Genomic DNA, 19830 nt, shown 5'->3' with positions numbered 1-19830 from the left:
GAGTCATGTGCTTTTCAAAGATAAAGTACGGCATTTGTATTTGACGATCTCCCTTTTAAGGTGCCAAAAGAATTTGTTATTTTTTCGTTTCTGGTAGAGACAGTAAGAGGAAATTTTCACCACCATGTTTTTATAATATAAGGAACCTTTATTTTTCTTCCATGCTGAATTAGAATCAAATAAAAGTATCAATTGAAGGTACAACTTTTTCCTACAGAACTTATACTAAGACCATCGAAGGGTTGGGTTGCTTAGTCCGTAATGAAAGGCACTCCTTAATGAAGAGGTTATAGGCTGGTGGGGTGTTTTTTTTTTTAACAATGTAGACTCAAAAGATGTCATCAATAGATTAATTATGTATTCCACAAGAATTTCGGTTGCCTATTGTTGATGCGAAATTCTAATCGACCACCTGAACGAATGTACCTAGAAGAGCGTGCTCGACCAACATGGTCGAGTAATGCTTCCAACAATCATAGCAAGAAGCAATAAGTAGAATACCTTAAACATATTTATGACTTGGGGACTTGGGCCGTGGGTCGTGGGCTTTGATCCGAAAGGCCCATTTTGTCATGGGCCCTATTCTGGAGAGCCCACTGCTAGGTGAATACTTAGAGATGCCATGAGAGGCACTCTCTTGCAAGGAGGTCAACTGGACAGGTACCTTCCTGAAGGGAGTTGATCTTAAAGGTACCCTCACAAAGAGAGGTACCTTACCCTTTCACCCACAGCCTTTGGGGCTCTATATAAACTCAATTTCGTGTTCATTTTGAACACTGGATTTTCTCCTCCTCTTTCTGTCTATCTCTCCCTGTAGTTGTTCTGTCAAGCAGTAAACATTACCTGATACACCTTAAGTAACCTTTCTGGGGTGCAACCTTAAAGGTTGAGCTTACTGATATTGGGGTGAAGACACTGTAGAACCCGTATTGCACAAATCGGGGTGTCTAAATACCTTAAAGAACCTTAAAGAAAGTACATTTGATACGTTTCAGCTCTCTAAAAGAATTGTAAGGTCAAGTGAATTTACAGATTCTTCAACAACATTTCAACAGAAATATTTAATCTCACTTTCAACCGCAGAGAAGCTGATCTTAGAATATTTGCCTTTCTACAACGACCCACTTGGTATTTATAAAGTTTGAACTGAACTTTATTTTAGACTATTTTCCTTTGTGTTGCAATTATGGTGTCCAATCTGTACCCTATAAGTAATTTGGATCTAGTCTCTTTATCCTTAATTTTTAGGAACTCGGATTACCTACATTATCTTGGTGAATATCTGTTGCTTGGTGCATGATTCGACCATAAAGTTGGTCGAACCGACTCACAATTTGCTCAACGATAAATTTTGGTACTGATTCGTTAAAGTCCGGTCCAACCAACTCCTTATAGATCGTCCATATCACCAATAATAGTTACTTTCCATGTAGTTTCATGAAATTTCCTCCCCCAGATTTTACAAATTTTAACTTCCGAGCGTCTGACATGCCATGGCTCCAATGACACCCGAACGATTTTCTCATAGGTTCCTTTACCATAAGAAAGTTTCAGAACATTACCAAATAAATAAAAAAAGAAAGTTTCAGAACTTATACACTTCTGAATGACCCCCTATTCGCCAGAACTCACAAAACCAAAAGCAAGTCATAAGCATTGTTAGAATTCAAGAAGCAAGGCTAAAATGAAGATAACTAATTTATATAAAACTCAGGAATTGAATGGCGAGGCCTTTGGGATAGCAGAAATTTGTAAGATTCTGAGACTGGAAAATCAAAATAAAATTACAAATCTTAAAAACAAAACAAAATGCACCAATATTTAAGACACTAATATGGACTGAACTATGCATCTACATCTAAGCCCCACCAACCTAATAGACTTCTCTATAGTAACATTCATGTCACAGAGTTCCTCTGTTCAAAGGGCAAATGTGAACAGAGTTTTGCAAGCATTTAGTAAACTACCTTTATTTGAATGACAGAGACTCTACTCAACTACAAGGTTATCAGCATCTCCCAGGAATTGCAGAATCAGAGATATTGGCTGGCAATCTTTCCCTCCTTGACAATGTAATTTTGCTCGGGGAACTCTTCTCCCTTGAAGTACCTGTCCAGCATGTCCTTAGTTCCAGCTGCGTACCTCAACTGCACCAATTTCCCAATTGCCTTGGCATATCAGCATGTAAACAAAACAGAGAGAGGAACTAAAGAATCGAATGTGGATGGAGATAAAGAAACATTCAAAATTTCAATACCTGAGCATCAATTGTGGTGCCAGAAATATGAGGTGTCATTGCCTGGTTTGGCATGTATCGCCATGGATGATCCTTGGGAGCTGGTTGCGGGTTCCACACATCACCACTATAACCTAAAATTCATCAAAAATAAAATCTAATTGAGATATAAGGATTAAGGACATGAACATCCTTTTGTGTTAGTAGTTCCATGGCTACTTAAAAACAGAGGACATGATGCTCTAGAGATGCTTTCCCCTTTAACATAAAAGGGCATTATTTCTCACCAAGTTGCTCTTCAGTAAAAGCTGTTTTCTTATATATGTCAACACATTATTTGCACATAAAGGAAATGCAAAACATTCAAATTACCTCCAATTTGTCCACTTGAGCATGCATCAACAACTGCTTGGGTATCCATAATTGCCCCTCGAGCATTGTTCACAATTAAGACTCCCTTCTTCAACTTTGCAATCCTTTCTTTGTCAAACATACCTCTGACACATAAGAACAAAACTCTAGGTTATTAAGTAACAAGATATGCATATCATGTCACAAAGATTTTTTTTCCCTAGCAGTTTGAGAAAATATGATGATGTGAATCATGTGATAAATCACAACCAAACCATACAGAACTCTTATAAGGCTCCAAAATTGTCTATTATCAGCAAGCAGGTTTTCAACTGTTTTTACATAGCAAGTAAACATCTAGTAAAGCAAAAAGGAATCCGTGTCCTTCACATTTGCTTCCTACAGGGGGGGGGGAGGTGAAGACAATAGTAGCAGGACTAGGACATTAGCCCTTATATCAAGCCCAAGAGCCAAATAGTCGAGCATTGGTCCACCTCCCACTCGTGGGTGTTGACTGAAGCAGTTTAAAAGCATCACCCTTCTCTTATCAGAAAAGGAGCAGGGGTTGCAGCGAGTCTGATACTCAATGATTCATGGTTGCAGCGAGTCTGATACTCAATGATTCATGTTTTACGTCGTCTTCAAGGGCTGATTATATCCCCAATTTGGTGGCATGTCTCCCCTCTCTTTCAAATAATTTCAACTTATTCATCAAAGAAGAGAACAATTAGTGATTAGACTGGCAACCAGCTAGCATTAAATTCTGGATCAGAAACAACTATCTGATCATCAGAAAGATAACTCTAGGCCCAGAAGTTTGCTCTACTAGTTGATTGTCATAAAAAGGAGAATTGTGGTGACGAATAACTTTACGTCTCAAGTTCTTTCTTAGGAAGGGGTGTCCGGTAGACACACAAACCATACACCAATCCCAAATGGTTAAACCAACTGGATCCGCATAATGGCTGATATACAAAACAAACTCCTGTTGTGGGACTTAATCCACCAACTCTGAGCTGTCTTTTCAGTAATCACACAATCCACACGCCAACCCCAAAAATTTTTGGACTGCAGGATGTGGATAAGCACAACAAGAAGTATGTTTATTTGTTCAAAATACATTCAGCAAAAATAGTGTGACCAATGGAGAATCCTAGGTACAAGCCCAAATACATACCTTGTTTTCTCTGTGAGAGGAGTGTTGATAACAATTATGTCACACTTGGGAAGCATAGCATCAAGATCCTCCTCAAACTTTGCGCCCGTCTGAGCCTCCATTTCTGGGTCCATCTTCAGCCGATCATGATAGAGGAGATTACAGTTGAAGGGCTTCAGCCGTTGGAGCAAAAGCTTACCAATTCGTCCTGCACCCACAGTTCCTACTGTCTTCCCCTCAAGATCATAAGCTCTGTGAGAAATAGCAGCAACTTTCCAATCCCCAGTTATCACCTGATGGTAACCGGGTAAGAAATTCCGTACAAGGATGAGGATTCTCATTAGCTCATCTTCTGCAACAGAAACAACATTACTGCCAGTGACTTCAGCAACCGTTAGTCCAGCTGCTGCCGCAGCTTTCAGATCAATGTGATCAGAGCCAATTCCAGCGGTTAAAAGAAGTTGTAGATTCTTAGCTTTCTTTATCCTCTCTGCGGTGACATATGCCGGGTGGAATGGGGTTGATATCAGAACATGAAGATCAGGAATATGTTTTTCAAGTTCTGCATCAGAAAAAAAAATCAATTAGGAAAATCATGGAATTCCATAAAGAAAAGCATTCTCTCTTAATATTATGAAATATTTAGCTATATAATCATCACCAAATGAATAACTCGTACTAACCGCAATGGGGGCCTTCTTTGTCATCTGTGACAATATACTGATGGCCTTTGGATTCCAGCCATTCCCGTATACCCAAGGCATTCTCCACGCAACCCAGAAAGTTGGGGTTTGCTGAAGCATACTCGTTAGCCTTGTAAAACACCCCAACTATCTTCTTGCTCCCAGGAGATGCCTGTATACAACACATTGAAAGAACCATAACCAATAAATCCTAAAAGATGAAATGCGTAGCTTCAGTAGAACACCCGAAAAACGCGGTTAAATTGTTAATAGTGTATCAAGTATACATGCTGGCTGTAAATGGAAAAATACGATTATCTACCCAAAAAAAAAACCTAGTTAATGAAAGCTGTTTCTGTGAGTGAGGAAAAAGTGGGAGAAATACGAAAGATGCAAGAACAAACACAAGGACCATCTTCACTTACATCAAACCCTTAAGCAATTTTATAATGATCGAACTCGAATTTAACGGCTCATGAACTAATAACAGATAAGAAAGGAATTTTGAAACATATAATGATTTAGAACTGTTGGGCCTAAGAGAAACAAACAATCAATCGAAGAGAACATCCATGCAATACATCCACACCCACAGGGTGAGTCAAGAAACTAGGAACTGAAATGGATTATGTGCCGAAAATCAGACAAATAATTTCAAAACAATCACAAAATAAACAAAAAAATATAGGATTTGCAAAAGGAAATTTACATACATGGAGTGATCTGGAGATAGCTGATGGATTTAAAACACCTGAACCATGAACGGTCCTAATCACAGATGCAGCAGCTCTCTTCATTGCCATTACTCTCTCTCTCTAATCAAGGAGAAGAAAAAGTGATCAGTGCTCACTGAGAAAAATGTGGAGGCATCAACGAGGCTCCGAAAGCATTTATAGCAAACAAAGTAGCACACGGATCACATAGTGGGTCCCATTGATAGGGTGCGACGGTTTTACTCAGTAACGGTGGGATTTTGAGCAACAAGAAGATAATGTAAAACTTTGATGTTTATCTTGTCCAACAAATCAGGTGAGTGGAAGAGGCATCTACGATTTTTTTTTTAAATCACATCACAAGGTAACCAGGATTTTTTTTCTGTTTATTTTATTCGCTAAATGGAGGAAGGGATCGATCAGATGGAACGAGCGGTAACTTGCCTTGAGGGTGTGGGTGGCGGCAACGGCGGTGGAAGACAGCCTGTGGCCTATGGTCCACGTGTCCAAATGCCTGAAAGTTTGGGAATCGTCGGATAAGAATCTGGTCCACTTTTGTGTATTAATCCGATTAATCTAGATCAATGGTTACGGTTACGGACGCTTAACCTGTCCCTTCCATGCATGGAAGAGCTTTAGAGACGCTTTTACAGATTCGACCCTTCAACGCATGGACTAGCCTTCGTCTTGTATCTGATGAATTATTTTATTTTAAATTATTTTTGGCAAGAAATTCTAATTTAATTAATTAAATTTAAAATAAACAAAAAAAAAAAAAAGTAATCCATAGCCATGCTTATTATGCTCATGCCCATAGCTTATGGAAATTTTCTTTATTCTTCCTAGTCTTTTATTATTACAACAGTTAAATATTAGTATATGATTCTTCTTTTTCATAACTGAAACCTTAGGCTCTCTTTACATTTCATATCAATATAAAATAAGTGATTTTTAAAATATATTTTAAATACAATTTAATTAATTAAATAAAGACCTATTATTTTATTTTTTTGTCAAAAACTAGTAAAATTGTGACAAGAGACATTTTAGGGGGGGAAATGTTGTATTCTTTGGAGAGTAGCAATGTAACTGTGATTTAACAAAAAAAATTAGAACCCTAAGAGGTTGGCTCAGTTTACAAACACTTCATCTCATTATATGAAATCAATAATTTAAATTTCTTTATCCAAGTAAAGCCCTTTACATACATAAAATTGTTATTCCCTCGACCCCCAATATATAGAAGGTACCCTTGAGGATTATTAACATTCGCTAGCATGCCTTGGTCATAATATCACCTCTCCAATGTGTGTGATATGATGTAATATAATATGAATGTTAACATCCAAATACGTAACATCTATAGCAATGATTCCTTTAAGATCCTATCATATATAATTGACATTCCACTCCTATGAAGGTGTAAACAACTTTCAATTTACAGAAAAGCTAAAGACAGGTTACTTCTATTTCTATAACTAAATGTTAATGACTATTGGCATTTTTCCAATAAATATATAATAGAAGACAAATTCTAACATATGTCATGAAGCATGACAACATCTTTTTTTTTTTTTTTTTCACCTTATTAATATTCATGATACCTTCTGTCACTTTTTTATTTTATAATTTTTTTTGTAAAATTTTGTTATAATTATTAAATATTACTTGAGGATCTTGTAATTAGTATTGATATTAATTATATGATATTAGATTATTTTGAGCATTAGTAGCTAAACGGAGGTGCCAATTTCATGGCCAATTTATTATATACTACATGCATGTAAGGTGCATATACTCCAATGTTCTCTCCACTCTCCAGTCTACCTGTTGCACTCTTCAACATTAGTTAGAACGGTAAACAAAACGAAATACTACTGCTTATAAATTGACACTTGTCTATTTATTCAACACAAGCTATCTATATTAAAAAAAAAAAAAAAAAAAAATTTGTTATCTAGCTCCTCTTGAATGATGCAACTCTGGAGAAATGTTGGAGTTACTGACTTATGTGTCTATGACACTTAGTTTTTTAATATATATATATATATATATATATATACTTTTATCTATTATAAAAAATTATAATGACATTTTTTTTTTATCATAAAAAAAGAAAAGAAAAAGAGTATCTTCTTTATGCTTCACTAGATTGATGTAGATAAACCCATTGTTAGAAAAATAAATTTATGGATTTGCTTCTTTGTGAAACCATTTGATTTCAGAACCCAAGAGGGAAATTGTGCAACCATATAAAGTGAAAGCGTGCTTTGTAATTATATATTTATGTTTACAGTTGCACCCTTCAAAACGCTACCTAAGAAATTATTTTTGTTCTACTTCCACCCCCTTTTTCCCAAAAATAAGTATGTCAACAGTGCGGTTTAGGGCTGAAAGACACCTAGCACAAACACGGCCCTTTAACAAAATAATGGATTCGGGCCTGTTTTTATTTGGTGTGGTTTGGATTCGGATTAACTAATGGTTTGGGCTAATGATTTAAATTTAGGTTAACTAACGATTTGTAGTGTGCAAGAAAAACAACAAGAATAAATAATTGAGCATCATACAACAAAAGCCAAAATTTTATGGAAAGCAAAGTTAAGATTGGTCAACTTCTATTAAAAAAATCCACCCATGCTATAAAAATCAAGAACCTAGATATTAAGTAGTAAAATGACTCTTTGAATTTTGAATTTAGTCTTAATTTTTTTAATTTTCTATACTAACTACCTAATGGTAATATAATTATTCAAATACTATTTAATGTAAAATTATAAAACGAGTTCTAAAACGTGCTATAACGGATTGCAATTCGGTTTCTGTTTGGTGTGGGCTTTTATTTGGGTCTCTTTCAAATGTGGATTTTCTTCCCCGAAGGAGAGTATCCGTGCTCTTTGACACATTACATGACTACAACCACAAATTATGTAAGTCCAAAAGTAAAAAATAATAAAATTACTTACAAAAATAATCTCATCTGTGGGCCCTTGTAATTTGTGGTTAAGAGCGGTCGAGGAGTCGAGGGAGACGATCCAGACTCGTTGGTATATCTGCCACGAGATTTTCTGATTCGGAAGACCAGTCATTATCTGAAGTCTACTTGTACGGTTGAGATGTAACATTGCGCTCTAAGATCGACGGTCAAAAATGTGTTCCCCTTTCATACTTAAAGGCTTCTTCATTCAGATGAAAGTGGTAGCGAATAGCCACTTCTCATTTAGTGCTAGACAAAACGCACAGGAATCCATCGAAAAGTCCAGTTTTTGGATTCGCTTTCACTGCATTAGCGAAGGTTAATATCGCTGCTGTAGTTCATTCTCTGTTTTCAACGTGTATCATACAATTTCAGTCAATGTTGGATTGATCGATCTGAAAAACTAGGTTTTCGTTTGAATTGATCTGTTTATGTTATTTATGTAACGGAATCTCATGTTCGCATATTTATTATGTCTACATTGATCTGGATTGCTCAAGGGCGGCAGTGTGTCTCTGATTTTTCTTTAGTTCGTTAAATTTTTCTTTTAACATTATTTTCATACTCGCCCTAAATGCAGGAAAGTTCTGAAAAACGAACTGAGAATTTCACTTTATCAGCTGAAAAATGTTCTGTTCGTTTTATTCGAGAATCGCTCTCTCACGTACATTGAATCACGCTTATAAAGATGTTCATGCATATGACCTTGTAATTTTGCTTTCTGTTATGGTCTTGCATTGCTTTGCTTGTCTTTTTTGGTGGTTCAGTTGTTGTTCTGATGTCACATTATTCATCTGAAAGGTTCTTAAATTGGCTTTACAAGGTTATAAATGGCTGAAACAAAGCCTGGAATGAGGAAGCCAGTGTTCACCCAGGTTGATCAACTCCGGCCGGGAACAAGCGGGCACACTCTTACAGTGAAGGTAGTGAGCTCAAAAATGGTGTTGCAGAAAGGCCGTCCTGATGGACAAGTACGTCAGATGCGCATAGCAGAATGCATGGTTGGAGATGAAACCGGAATTATTATCTTTACAGCCAGAAACGACCAAGGTAATATTTCAACAGTTGATTACTGCCTTAGTGCAAGATCTACATCCTTCTATTATATTGTATTTATGGCAACATGTCTAAATCTTACATGAATTTCAGTCATGCATTATGGACATTATCATAATCCAACAGTTCCACTTATTATTTCTCAGTTCTTGTTTCTTATTTTTTTATATTGTTCTGCTGCTACATCATTTCTTTTTGCTTTCCAGGTGTTTTTGTTTTCAGTCATTCTTCCAGTGTTATATACGATCTGTTTGAGTATGTCTGTGGGACTAACAATTGGATCAATTTTGACTGGATAAGGGTAGATACATGGCAATGTTAATTCTTATTTGCCTGAATGCATAAGATTGGAATATTTTATCTTAGTCTAGCCTGAATATGATTTTTAAGAATTATTTGTGTATATTACCTCTATAATTTTAAATGGGATGAGTTGTTTAAGGAAGAAATTCATTTTAGTCCTACTGCCATTTTTTAAGTATCGAGATTGGATTAGATGCAACTGCTGATCTTAATTGGGATTGACAATGGGTGGATGCTGATCTATTGGTAATGTATTGAGATCGTCATAATTGTCATGGCGCCTAGGCAAACAAAGATGGTGGAAAGGGTATGTTTTTCCCATTTTCCTGAGTTTTTCTTAATTGGACAAGTATCCTGGTTGGAGAGTTAGTCTTTACTTTAGGAATCTTTTATTTCTCTCTCTATGTCTGGTGTATTTGTACATAGCTGAATATATTGAAAAGCTTATTTGAATTGATTGCGTTTGAGAGTATGCATGCTGTGAACTTTAATGAGTTTCTTCTTGCCCATCTCCCCTTTATGTGATTTGCACCCCTCCCTTGTGATGTTGAGACCGCTCTCCGCTCTCCTCTTCTTCCCTAACTATCGTTTGCTTCCGTAGATATTTCTACATGGTGTGCCATATGTGATGTAAACCAAATATAGGACCACCTAATTAGGACTCCAAGGGCTTACTAGTGTCCTATGGCCTCACCAGCAACCCACAAAATTTCGGCCAACACCAGGGGTGTTTTGGTGATTTTGCAATTTTTTGGTTGAGTCAACCTAGGGTTCCATAGGTCCAATACATTTGTGGGGACCTTAAATCAACTTTTGTTTTTTAATTTGAAACAATATTTGTTAAGTTATTGAAGAGTCATTGTTAGGTTAGGATTCCTAAGTTGTAAGGGAGTCAGTCCTCTAGTTTTGTCCCACTTCTCTCAAGGATCCCATATTTACTCTTAGATTTGAATTTGGGCTTTTATAGAGTGAGATATGAAGGAATTCTTGTGTGAGTAAGAGTCCTTAGTAAAATAAGAGTTTTATTTAATTTGGGTTGCAAGTTGGAGTCCTAGTTTGTTTTCTTTTTTGAAGTTGAATCCTATTATATTTTCCTTTTGAAGGCCATAAATATGCTTCTCTACATTGGAACAAATCAGACTTAATTTTTGAATAAAGCAAAAAAATGAAGGCAAAGCAGTTGAGTCGTGGGCTTCTTGGAGGGTGGCTTGTGACTAGTTTGTGAGACTGAGTTTGCTGAATATCTTCTACTTCCGGTCCCCTACAAATAAGTATTGCATCCGCAATCCCATCCTAAGGCTTCCTCTTCTTCACTCATCCATCACACCCTTCTTTTTTTTTCCTTGAATTTTCTGGAATTTTTGGACTTTCCTAGAAACTCAAATTTCAAGGTAAGATCTATACAAATCTAATTGTTAGATGTCTCCCAAACTTCAGGAGCCTCATCCCCCCAACCCTAGTGACCTTAGATCTCAATTTATTTGTTGAATTTTCGTACTTCCCAAGACCCTAAAATCAAGAACCTTTATAACTTTTAATTAGCCATCCAAACCTTGCCAAATTTGGGGAATGATATCCCTATATTATTGTCTACAATCCCTTCAAGTTTCAAGTTTCAAATTTCAACCCATTCTGACATCTTTAGACCCAAGTTTCCATCTCGAGAATTTATCCCATATCTCCCATGGGGTGGGTTATGTATCTTTGAGAGGACCTGTGACTCAAGACGGAAGCATTTTTTGCTTCCTTATTCCATAGATTGACCACAAAACATTAACCTAACCTTTACCCTTAGGAAATCATCCCTTCACAACCCATATCACAAAGGAAACCCATATCCTTTTAATTCCCAGAACCTTAGAAACCCTTGAAATTACAAAACCCTAAATTTCCTAAACCCACCCAAAACCATGGCACACGATCTCGCGAGATCTCCGAAATGCCATAACTCGACTTAGATCTCGGTCCACCCACTAGTAATCTCACATTTTGAGTGAGATTGGATGAGATATTGATCTATCTTGCCTCCTCTCGCTTCCCATTCGCCAATAGCTTCCCAAGTTCATTTTTGGCCTCCTCTCGTCGGCTGCTTCCCGAAGCCACAATATCTATTCATGGGCCTAAGCTTATACTGCATAGGAAATCCAGGTGCTTAAAGTCATATAGGGCCTCTATAGGCCCAGGGGGCAGTGCAACCCCCGTTGGAGCAAGATCTTGTGTGTGTCGAGGGGGAGGTTGTCGGTAACAGTATGTGAAGCATGAACCATACCCAATACTTGTGTTATGATCTATGAACTTATGATGGTTGTATTATTGTATTCTCAAGAGTTGAGAATGCGATTTTCTATTGTACTCATATGGATGGAATTCTTATTATTTAAGTTATTTGATGTATCTTATCACTTACTTATCATTTATATATCCTAATGATTCTATATTTCATGTTTTATAACCTTGCATGTACATTCTTACAACATTTCAGTTTCAAACTTAGGGTCGAGTTAGAACTTATAATTAGGGTTGTTTTCTCATAAATCTAAGGCATAGTGTGTTCAGAGTGGCTAAAATAGGCTAAATACCAAGTTTGAGCCCAACCTAACCTGTAAAACCCCACGAGATGGGCCCTCAAGTTCACTAGATTTGGCTGGGGAAAAATACCAGATATTGAGTGAGATCTCGCTTTTTTCTCAAGGGCGAGATTGTCCTTTGAGAGTGCGATTTGGTGCCATGCCCAAAACCCTTCCACCAAAGGCACTTAAAACATTAGAAGACTATTGATTCTTAGGAAAGAGGATCCTGGAGTGAGCTTGATTCTAGGGCAATAATCCAATACCTAAGCCCTAGAATTGGTTGACATCAATTTGATATAGAAATCTTCATTAAAATCCTCTTTCTTTGTATGTATATGTAGGTGCGTATATATATACATGTATGTATGTACGCCCCTCGGAATATACATTTGAACTGGTTGCTTTCAGCTGACGATCAACAGGATAACCTGGTGGAAAGAATCAACCTTCCCAGTCCTTGTCATAGAATCTTTAGTCGGGGAACTGTCTGGTGTCGGTTCACATCTTAAATCTGGTGTTTCCAATCTCTTGTGAGTTTTTATCCTATTTGGGTCCAATTTAGGCCCTTCTTTTCTTTCCCAGTCCACATTCCGTAGAATCTACGCTAAATGTTTTGATTCTTCCCTTTAGATTCTTGGTTATTGTTTGTGTTCATGGCTGAAATTCATGGTTATTGTTTGTGCATTACCTTGTGGTTGTTACTTGGATGTATACCATCACCTCAATGTTCCTTACTGTACATTTAACCAAAATTTCCTTAATATCTCTTGGTGTGTAATGTGGTGCTAGTTTTCGTGTTCTTTGAATCTTGTTCAACCTCCAATCCACCCTTTACTTTCCTTGTGGTCTTTGTTTCCCTTGAGTATAGCATGTTGGGTTGGGCACTTATGCGGCTCAACCTGATGTAGGATAACCACAATGGCTACCTTTTTCTGTGGCCAAAATTAAAGATTGATCAGGGAATGGAAGATAAAGTCGTAGCTGCTGTTGAATAGCTGGTTGACAATTTATGTTATCAACTTTAAAGTGTTGCATGTTTGGTGACAAGAGAGTTAAGTCTGGGTCAACTGCAGTTGCTATTGAGCTTCTAAGAAACTAGAGATCTTATATCTAATTTGAAAGCCAATTCTGAAAATTATGTTCTCTATTTAACATACCAGTCAAGGTCTTCTGCGTTGCTGAGTTATAATCTAGTTATTTTGGCATAAGGTGGGAAGCTTTAGTACTTAAATGCGTGCAAGAATTCTGATGTAGCTTGAGATTGAAAATTTGGGAATAATGCCAAAGAGATGTCTAGGATGAGTTGGGTGCTTGGTTGTGTTGTTTTGGGGTTTGGAATGGTGTTTTGTTTGTGCGTGTTTTTTTTGGGGGGTGGGGATGGTATTCACCTCAATTCTTTGCATGTTGTTAGAATTATGTAATGCACATGGTGCATCACCTCATGTAATTATCAATCACCTCGTATTAGTTATATCGACTTTTAATAGTCATGTGCATTTAATATGAAATTAACAGTGTATATATGTGTTTAGATCATGGAAAAATTGTATTTTAAGCATTCTATCATATGCATAGCATTTGAGTTTTGTGAGATATGATTAAAGTATTAATGCATTGAGTAATTTGGGTTTTTAAAAACATCATTGAGTGCATACAAGTTTTAGATTCAATGTTCTATACAATTAAAATATACAAATTATTGCAATGATTACACTCACTGTTGCCTAATTGGCTTGTTTGAGTAGAATCCAGAAAATTCTGTTTTCGGTGTTCTTTGTTGGAGTAGCTCTAATGGAGGTAATTATATTTTCATCATTCTATCATATACATAGCATTTGAGTTTTGTGAGATATGATTAAGTATTAATGCATTGAGTAATTTTGGTTTTTTAAAAACATCATTGAGTGCATACAAGTTTTAGATTCAATGTTCTATACGATTAAAATATTCAAATTATTGCAGTGATTACACTCACTATTGCCTAATTGGCTTGTTTGAGTAGAATCCATAAAATTCTGTTTTCAGTGTTCTTTGTTGGAGTAGCTCTAATGGAGGTTTTCCTTGTTCCTCAAGCTATAATGGTGAAATGTGGTTAGACTTCATTGAAGGAGACAATGTGCAAGCATGGTAAATTTTCCCATTATCCTTTAGGAAGATTTTGAAAATATATAAGTATATAACTCAACTTCAACTTTAGTTTTGACCCCCTTGAAGGCATAATTTGAAGATCACCATTTTCTTATGGAAATTGAAGACACAGGTGTCTTATATTTGTCAACTTGGGTAGCCTTTTAATTTGAGCAATATTCACAGAGTTGTTACTTTTAGAAGTGGTACATATCACATTCTCTCTTTCTTATTTCTTTTTTCTCCTTGGTTGACCATGTTTTCCAGCTCCTCTCTCTCTCTCTCTCTCTCTCTCTCTCTCTCTCTCTCACACACACACACACACACACACACACACACGATTTTGGCTGTGCTGTAGTGTGAAGCTCTAGTTTGATAGGTGCCACTTATACTATTTAAACAGTTACATGCCCTAGTTGGCTTAGTTTTCTCCTAATATGGTTTGGTTAATATCTTAGAGCCATATACAATTATTTTAAAACGGAATCCTTAAAGTCTACTGACCCTACTTTAGAATAAAAATAGAGTTTATAGAAGGAATAGTTTTTTAAGTTAGATTAGGCTACAATCAGGATTTGGATCAAGTATTGGTCAAATTAAGTTTTTGTTTCAAGTGTAGGATCAATCAATGTTTGATTAAGCTTCTACTTTTGAGATGTGGGGGGATGAGAGAGTGAGGCCTTGGACAACATGGCCGAGGAAGTCAAAAAACAAATAAGATAGAGAAATTGTTGTTGAAACCTCTGACAGAAGTGTAATGTACCTCTTATCAAAGCTGTCACTGTTTGAAAATTGATCAAAATAAAAAGAAAATTTTATGCGTACGTCCCTCAAATTGGTGCAGAACTTGGGTGTAATCCCTATTACCCCATATACTATGTTTGGGTCACCTCCGCCAAAATCCGTTTAAAGCCATTAGTAAAATTCAAATTAAATTGAAAATATGACCAAATTACTGTCAAGTATAAAATTATTTTCAAAAGATATTATGATTTTAACATATAGGTGGTTGAAGGGCATGTTCCTCATTGGTTAAGTTAAGAAACCGCCAAAACCCCCCACCCCCACCCCTTAAAACACCCACCACTGCCTGAAACCACCCACTAAAACCACCTATCTTCAGTTAAAAATGAGAAAAAGCATTCATTTTTCTCAAAGAAGAAGACCTAGGTTCTTTGTTCTCTTCTACTGGGTTCACTAGTTACAATTTTGAGATCTAGGTTTTCTCTTTTTTCTCCAATTCATTCCTCCCAAAAGGCCCCCCATAAATCGTGTTCTTTGGAGAGATCCAGTTCTGAATGAGGTGTAAATATGCAAGAAATTAGACCCACAAAAAGAAGGAAAAAAAAGGGTGTGTGTGTGTGTATGTGTATGTTTTTAAAATAGCAGTGTAATATCATTTCAAAACAAAAAGAGTCAAACACAATGAATGTTGCCAAAAGAGATGAATGACACCGTTGCAACACTCGTAAGCCTAACAGCACCCTCTTGGTATTTGAGGGCTTAACAAAGCAGTGGCACAGGCAGCCATAATGACTAAAACCATCGCCACCTTTCATCATCTACCCACCCTAAAGGTAAACCTTGGACGTCTTTTTAATTCTGATTTAGAGAAAAAGAACCTTAGGGTTTGGACTTGACACTTGACATCTCAGACTAAGCATGCGGAGTTAGATCCAATTGGTAGAGTCATTTAGTGTTTGGCAGGGGCAAAAGGGGACTTTGGATTGCAGTCGTCTTGCTTCGTTTATTTATTTTTCTGGTTTGTGGTGGGTGGTTTCTAGCGGTGGGGCAATGGTGGGTGATTTGCCCCTTCACCCACCTGTTCCACCTTCACTCACTTGTATGGTTCTATTATAGTAAGGTATGGGGTTATAATTATAATTTTCAACAGTATAAGTAAGGGTTTACTGGTAATGTTATTTCTTATTTTTTCAGTTGAAGGTATTATGGTCATTTCCCCTTAAACGTTAACACCCTTGGTACGGTGTTAGTTTGAGGGGACCTAACGTAATACATGGGGTAATACGGACCACACCCGAGTGTCGTGCTAAGTTATGTAAATGTTAAATTTTAAAGTATAAAGCTACCAGTGTTGATAGGTAAAAGATGGATGTTTGTCTTATCCAGTATAGACACGGTCCATTTCCATCCATTTCTTTATGGATGGATGACATGGGTTATAACCAACAGTCTAACGGGTAAAATTAAATGTAATATTAGAAGTATTTTACCCATCCTTCTGTTCTTTTTCTCCGTCTTCATTTCTCTTTTTCGGTAAACAGAGGAGAGTTAGGAGACCCATGGTGACTCTACCCTTTTTCACTGCAAATTCCGTCTTCTTCATTTCTCTTTCTTCACAAATTTATTCTCATCCTTTTGAAATACAGCATTACAGGGATCTGATTCTCAAAATTAAAGCTGTATGCAAAATCAACCTTTTGGGCGGCATCCCACCATAAACCAGAAACCAGGAGAGTCAAACATGAAACCTGGTTATGAGCTAAAACACGGATGACGGAACAATCTCTCTTCATTTTCCGCAGCTGAGCTTGGGTATCCTTCTTCCCATTTTCAGTTTCATACTTTTTTGAATACAATGCCTTTTTCTTTGACTTGGACCAGTTCATATAGAATAGCCTCTTCACCTCCTATTGAGCTGCTGAGCCCAAGTAGTGTTTGGAGAATGAAGACCTCTTGGTATCTTCACATAACCAACAACTCTAACAACAACGATGGAGATGTTTCAATCGCTGTTACTGCTTCACATTTATCCTTCTTGTGGAGCTCTGCAACACAAAGAAATAGAGGTAAGGAAGACGGAGAAAAGAGAGAGGAAGTGAAGAAGACAGAGAGTGGGTGACTGAATGATGGGTAAAAAAATGTTACATCTAATTTCAACCATTTGGTTTTGGTTGTTATCCGTCCATAAATAAATGGATGGAAATGGACTGTGTCAATATTGGTTACGATAAAAATCCAGTAAAAACCACCATTTTTTTTCAAATTTTGTAGGAATTTCAAGTTTTAACTCCAAGAGATAAGAGAAAGAGAGAAGAAGAGTTTTTTTTTTTTTTGGGGGGGGGGGGGGGGGTCAAAATTGGAGTTAAACTTCAGATATTGATCCTGAAAATCCCGTATTGCAATTTTCTTGAGGGAAAGGGTGATGGCTTACTTTGCTTGTACCCTGACTTAAAGTGATTTTAACCATCGGATGAAGAAAAACCTCCATTAGAGCAGAAATTAGAGCTTCTGCTCTAATGAAGAACACCCAAAGCAGAATTTTTTTTTTGGTTCGTTTTTGACGACCCAATTAGGCAACGGTGAGTGTAGATTAACGTTGATATTTTTTTATAGAACACTAGAATAAAACTGTGTGCACCTTATGATGTTTTGTTACTCGTTGCTTTATCACCCTACTTGTATTTCAGGAATCCCTGATGTTATGCTTGTTAACTTATGGGGAAGAAAGTGCTTCTGTGCCCCCCTCACCTTGCCCGGCATGTGATTTTAGAACATATGGATATCATGTGTTGAATGTGTATGATTAAGAGTCTGAAAGGTTCTTGCCATTTTTCTTATTAATTTTCTATTTTTCGTTTGCGGTTGATGTGATAGAAAATATATATTTTTTCTCTGATCTGGAAAACAGAAAAGAAAAGAAACCAGAAACAGAATAGCGACTAATAGGTTCATAAGTGGATCTAGTTTTATACCAAGAAAGCTGAGCGAACATAGGTTACAGATGCAAAGATCAGACAATAAGAAAATTAAAAAAGCGTCCCACGATATCGGCTAGATTGAATTTCCCACTAATCCTAGGAAAATTTGTATTTGCTTATGGTTTCTCATTTCTTGCTAAGTTTGTATAATACTGTGTAGATGGTGTGAATCATAATTCCAATATTTTTGTATTATTGCATTGTATTTTTGTGGTATATTGTCAACGACATGTGTTTTGCCCAGTGGACTTGATGAAAGAGAATACAACTGTAATCCTGCGCAATGCGAAAATTGACATGTTCAAGGGTTCAATGAGGCTTGCTGTAGACAAGTGGGGCCGTGTTGAAGTGACTGAACCAGCGGGTTTCACTGTGAAGGAAGACAACAACCTGTCACTGGTGGAATATGAACTGGTAAATGTTGTTGAAGAGTGATTTTTGCAAATTAGTTGCGTTCCTTTCTGAAGAAATCAAACGAAGCATGAATTATATTTTGTAATCCTTTTGAGGTCGGCAACATGTTTTTCTGGGCATTTGCTCGTGGTTCCCTTGGTAGATTCTCCTTCTAGGAAATCTTGGCAGAATCACACGAGTGATGTTAAGTGGCCAAAGTAGTTGTTTTGGAGTACTTTCCTGTTGATCTTAGGACTAAGCGTTCTCACTATTTACAACAGTGTATACAAATGTTCCTCTGAGTGTAGTACTCCCAATTTCATGCTCCTACATGGATCTTCTTCCAGCCTGCCTTTTCCGGCAAAAGTTCAGTATTTTAATAATTGTCGGTGTTTGGTCCGGTCACTTCTGTTCATCTGTTAAATTTCTTCACGAGGTTAGACAAAATAACTTCTTTACGAATAGGCTTTATCAAGTTGGGGAGTACCAGCAATCACTCAACTGAGAAGATGATCTCCTCCGGGGCCTGCTTCCAGGAAGAGGTGCACTTTCTGCTAATGCATTGATCGGTTCAACTGGGAGTAGCTGTGCACATTGTGACGATCGTATTAATGATTTTCAGCCAAGATCCTTTGCATTGCTTTGGCAGGTATCCCTAATCAAGGGTAGCGCGAGGTGGATGTTGGAGTCATTTGGAGTCATATGACATACAACGTTAACCGCACGGTAACCTGAAAAGTGAATGAGGTAAACTGGGGGATATGCCAATGAGTCATGTGAATTGATTTCATGATTCGAGGGAAAAATAAAGAAAATAAAAAGTCAAGTGTCTTTTACTAGAACAAGGGAAAGTATTATCTTAGTAAGAGTATGGCTTTGACATGCATGAGATTCAAGTTGGATGTTATTTGCACATAAAAGAAAAGAGTCAAACCATCGCCCACAATAGATGATGTTCAAGTGGATTCTGTGCTTCCTTAGTCAAGCTGATAGAGTTAAAACCTTGTTGATTCATGGTACCTCAAATTGTTGCGTAGATGGATGTAGAAATATGAGTTTCAGGTTGACCTTAGCAGTTGTTTCGGGCGTCACAGATGGGGAACTAAAATCTTCTGTCACGCATCGCATCTAGCTACCTGAGGTTGATTTTTACCATACGAAAAAAACGACCTGTGAGTCTCTGGTGCTGGATGAATTCAAAAAGCCTATATCTTTAGTTACTTGAAAGTCACCACTTTACACCGTTAGTCACATGATACTTTTAATTTCCAGAAGTTGAAGTTAGAAGATGGTCTAAGGATGTTGAAGTTACAAAAGAATTTTGTGTTTGTTATGGTTAACTTTCTCATTTTCAGCCTGTTTGTTTTCAAAGACAGTGATGGTCAAAAACAGAAAAACTCACCTTTCAAAACAAGGCAGCTCTCATAGAGGACTTTCTGTACCAGATCAGATATAAAGCCAAACTACATTTCTTTATGTTTTACAAGAATGAATATTTGATAGCAAAGAATAATATCAGAAGATAAAGTGGTAGGGTTAAAGG

At 36.9% G+C, this 19830-nt stretch overlaps 2 protein-coding genes across 3 annotated transcripts; one reads left to right on the top strand and one right to left on the bottom strand.

The window, feature by feature from the left end:
• Positions 1 to 1715: 1715 nt before the first annotated feature.
• Positions 1716 to 5276, bottom strand: LOC149006993 (formate dehydrogenase, mitochondrial-like). The gene is made up of 6 exons (XM_089167335.1): positions 5140 to 5276; positions 4427 to 4598; positions 3765 to 4305; positions 2609 to 2733; positions 2258 to 2370; positions 1716 to 2147 (listed from the first exon to the last, which is right to left on the bottom strand). The coding sequence occupies exons 1-6, from the start codon at positions 5227 to 5229 to the stop codon at positions 2034 to 2036; spliced, it is 1155 nt and encodes a 384-aa protein (XP_089023461.1). The 5' UTR covers positions 5230 to 5276; the 3' UTR covers positions 1716 to 2033.
• A 3055-nt stretch (positions 5277 to 8331) lies between these two features.
• Positions 8332 to 19545, top strand: LOC149006992 (uncharacterized protein At4g28440-like). 2 transcript variants are annotated; one of them, XM_089165236.1, is made up of 3 exons: positions 8332 to 8434; positions 8918 to 9166; positions 18139 to 19545. In XM_089165236.1, exons 2-3 carry the CDS (start codon positions 8947 to 8949, stop codon positions 18327 to 18329), a joined length of 411 nt encoding a protein of 136 aa, XP_089021362.1. In that variant the 5' UTR covers positions 8332 to 8434; positions 8918 to 8946; the 3' UTR covers positions 18330 to 19545. The 2 variants fall into 2 exon arrangements, with proteins under 2 accessions (XP_089021362.1, XP_089021361.1); XM_089165235.1 differs by having other exon boundaries at positions 8940 to 9166; positions 18139 to 19544.
• The last annotated feature ends 285 nt before the right edge of the window (positions 19546 to 19830 follow it).

This window comes from Hakea prostrata, chromosome 8 (genome assembly GCF_041222555.1).
Source record: "Hakea prostrata isolate BN-2017 chromosome 8, UWA_Hpros_2, whole genome shotgun sequence".
Classification (NCBI taxonomy): Eukaryota; Viridiplantae; Streptophyta; class Magnoliopsida; order Proteales; family Proteaceae; genus Hakea; species Hakea prostrata.
Note: the sequence above shows the minus strand (reverse complement) of the source record. Positions and strands in the feature narration are given on the sequence as shown.

Coding starts and splice junctions, on each gene's coding strand:
- LOC149006993 (XM_089167335.1), bottom strand. CDS start 5,229: ATGGCAATGAAGAGAGCTGCTGCATCTGTGATTAGGACCGTTCATGGT. Junction 4,599..5,139: donor CTATCTCCAGATCACTCCAT/GTATGTAAATTT, acceptor TGTTGTATACAG/GCATCTCCTGGGAGCAAGAA. Junction 2,148..2,257: donor GCACCACAATTGATGCTCAG/GTATTGAAATTT, acceptor AAATTGGTGCAG/TTGAGGTACGCAGCTGGAAC.
- LOC149006992 (XM_089165236.1), top strand. CDS start 8,947: ATGGCTGAAACAAAGCCTGGAATGAGGAAGCCAGTGTTCACCCAGGTT. Junction 9,167..18,138: donor TACAGCCAGAAACGACCAAG/GTAATATTTCAA, acceptor TGTTTTGCCCAG/TGGACTTGATGAAAGAGAAT.